The 1974-nt window shown below is 39.1% G+C and overlaps 1 protein-coding gene across 1 annotated transcript; it reads right to left on the reverse strand.

Moving 5' to 3' along the window:
* Positions 1-557: 557 nt before the first annotated feature.
* Positions 558-1445, reverse strand: LOC107697542 (gastrula zinc finger protein XlCGF8.2DB-like). The gene has a single exon (XM_016498339.1). The coding sequence runs from the start codon at positions 1443-1445 to the stop codon at positions 558-560; it is 888 nt and encodes a 295-aa protein (XP_016353825.1).
* Positions 1446-1974: the final 529 nt, after the last annotated feature.

Consider the following 1974-nt stretch of genomic DNA (forward strand, 5'->3'; position numbering starts at 1 on the left):
TGGTATCGGCCCTGAAAAACACATATCGGTCGACCCCTAAAGACTAATACATCATTCAGTACTGTAAAGGGTCCACTTTTATTTGAGTGCACTCACAATATCAAAATGTTGCTTTTGTAAAATAAAAAAAAAAATGTAAAAACATAGATGCGCTTTCCGCGGTCTCACAAAAATGAACCAAAACTCCGCGAATACTAGCATCACAGACATGACAAATACATCTATAGAAAGCTTTAAATGACTACAAAACGAAATAATTCAATAATTCGCAAACAAAAACTCTTTCATTATGTAATCCATAAAGGCACGTCCAGTGAGGAGATGGCGAATCAGGATGGCCAACTTCATCTTTGCAACACTGAGTGCGGAATAGAATAGGCTAGGTATAGCCTAAATATTAAAGGCACATTATGGTTTAGTATTTATTACTACTACTAGTCGACTAGAAAAATCTTTTGGTCATGGGCAGCCCTAGTTTTAATCCAGTCCTTTTTTCTTCTACAACTCTTCCAGCTGCGCTGAAGGAGCGCTCACTTCTATTGCCGCTGGTGGGGACACTAAACACCATCTGGGCCGGTCTTGACAGTTGCGGTAATATATGGTCTCGTGTCGTTTCCACCAGCGCTGCGAAAAGGTTTCTCTCCAGTATGAATTATCTTGTGGTCATCGAGGCATTGTTTATATGTAAAACTTTTTCCACATTGAGAACACGTGTAAGGTTTCTCTCCAGTGTGAATTCTCATGTGGCTTTTAAGGCTTGGTTTATGAATGAAGCTCTTTCCACACAGTTTGCAGGTGAAAGGCTTCTCTCCAGTGTGAATCCTCATGTGGTCAATGAGGTGTTGTTTACATGTAAAACTTTTTCCACATTGAGAACATGTGTAAGGTTTCTCTCCAGTGTGAATTCTCAAGTGGCTTTTAAGGTTTGATTTACTAATGAAGCTTTTGCCACACAGTTTGCAGGTGAAAGGTTTCTCTCCAGTGTGAATTCTCATGTGGTTTTTAAGGTTACCTTTTCTGTTGAAACTTTTCCCGCACTGTTGGCATGTGTAAGGTTTCTCTCCAGTATGAATTCTCATGTGGTCATCGAGGTGTTGTTTATGTTTAAAACTTTTTCCACATTGAGAGCATGTGTAAGGTTTCCCTCCAGTATGAATTCTCGTGTGGTTTTTAAGGTTTGGTTTATTAATGAAACTCTTTCCACAAGGCTTTTCTCCAGCTTGAACTCTCATGTGGACTTCAATATTTTCTTTTGTGGTGAAACTTTTCCCGCACTGTTGGCAGGTAAAATAACTTCTATTTGCTGTCTTTAGAGCTCTTTTTTGTGTAGTCTTTTCAGTATGTGAGCAACTAAATGATTTTTCTCCAGTCATGAAATTATATTTCTCATGCTGAACATTATCCTCCTTTTCACTGAGTTCTTGACTCTCCTCTTTCAGTGTCATCAGGTCTAATGCATAAAAGACAAATCCAGATTAACACCATTTTTAATGGCACAAAGAACAAACATCAAAACCAACAACATGTAGATCTTATACACACTAAGCTACAAAAGGAAGTGTTAAATGAGATCTTAATTTCTTCCCATTATTCGAAGTGATGATTAAAAAAAAAGAGCCACGATTGTGTAATCTTAGTTGCATATGTTTATATAATGGGTCATGTGATCTCAACATGTCTGTCCACACAATGTAGGGTTGCCACCTGTGCCTTAAAATACGGAATCTTCCCATATTTAAAGGTAAATTGATGTGTCCCGTATAGGGCTGTGCGATTAATCGAAATCGTCATAAAATTGCGATTTGAGCATGCGCGATTTCTAAATCGCTTTATAGCACGATTTTCCGACAGTATGCTATCCGAACCAATCAGAATGCAGCGCGCCTAAATGGAGCACGAGAACAGAACAGACCGGGCGGGCATACAAACGTAACGCCAGGTTCACACTCTCCGTCTGTGGTGCGTATTTTTGTC

This window comes from Sinocyclocheilus anshuiensis, unplaced genomic scaffold (assembly GCF_001515605.1).
Source record: "Sinocyclocheilus anshuiensis isolate Anshui unplaced genomic scaffold, SAMN03320099.WGS_v1.1 scaffold1886, whole genome shotgun sequence".
NCBI classification, from domain to species: domain Eukaryota; kingdom Metazoa; phylum Chordata; class Actinopteri; order Cypriniformes; family Cyprinidae; genus Sinocyclocheilus; species Sinocyclocheilus anshuiensis.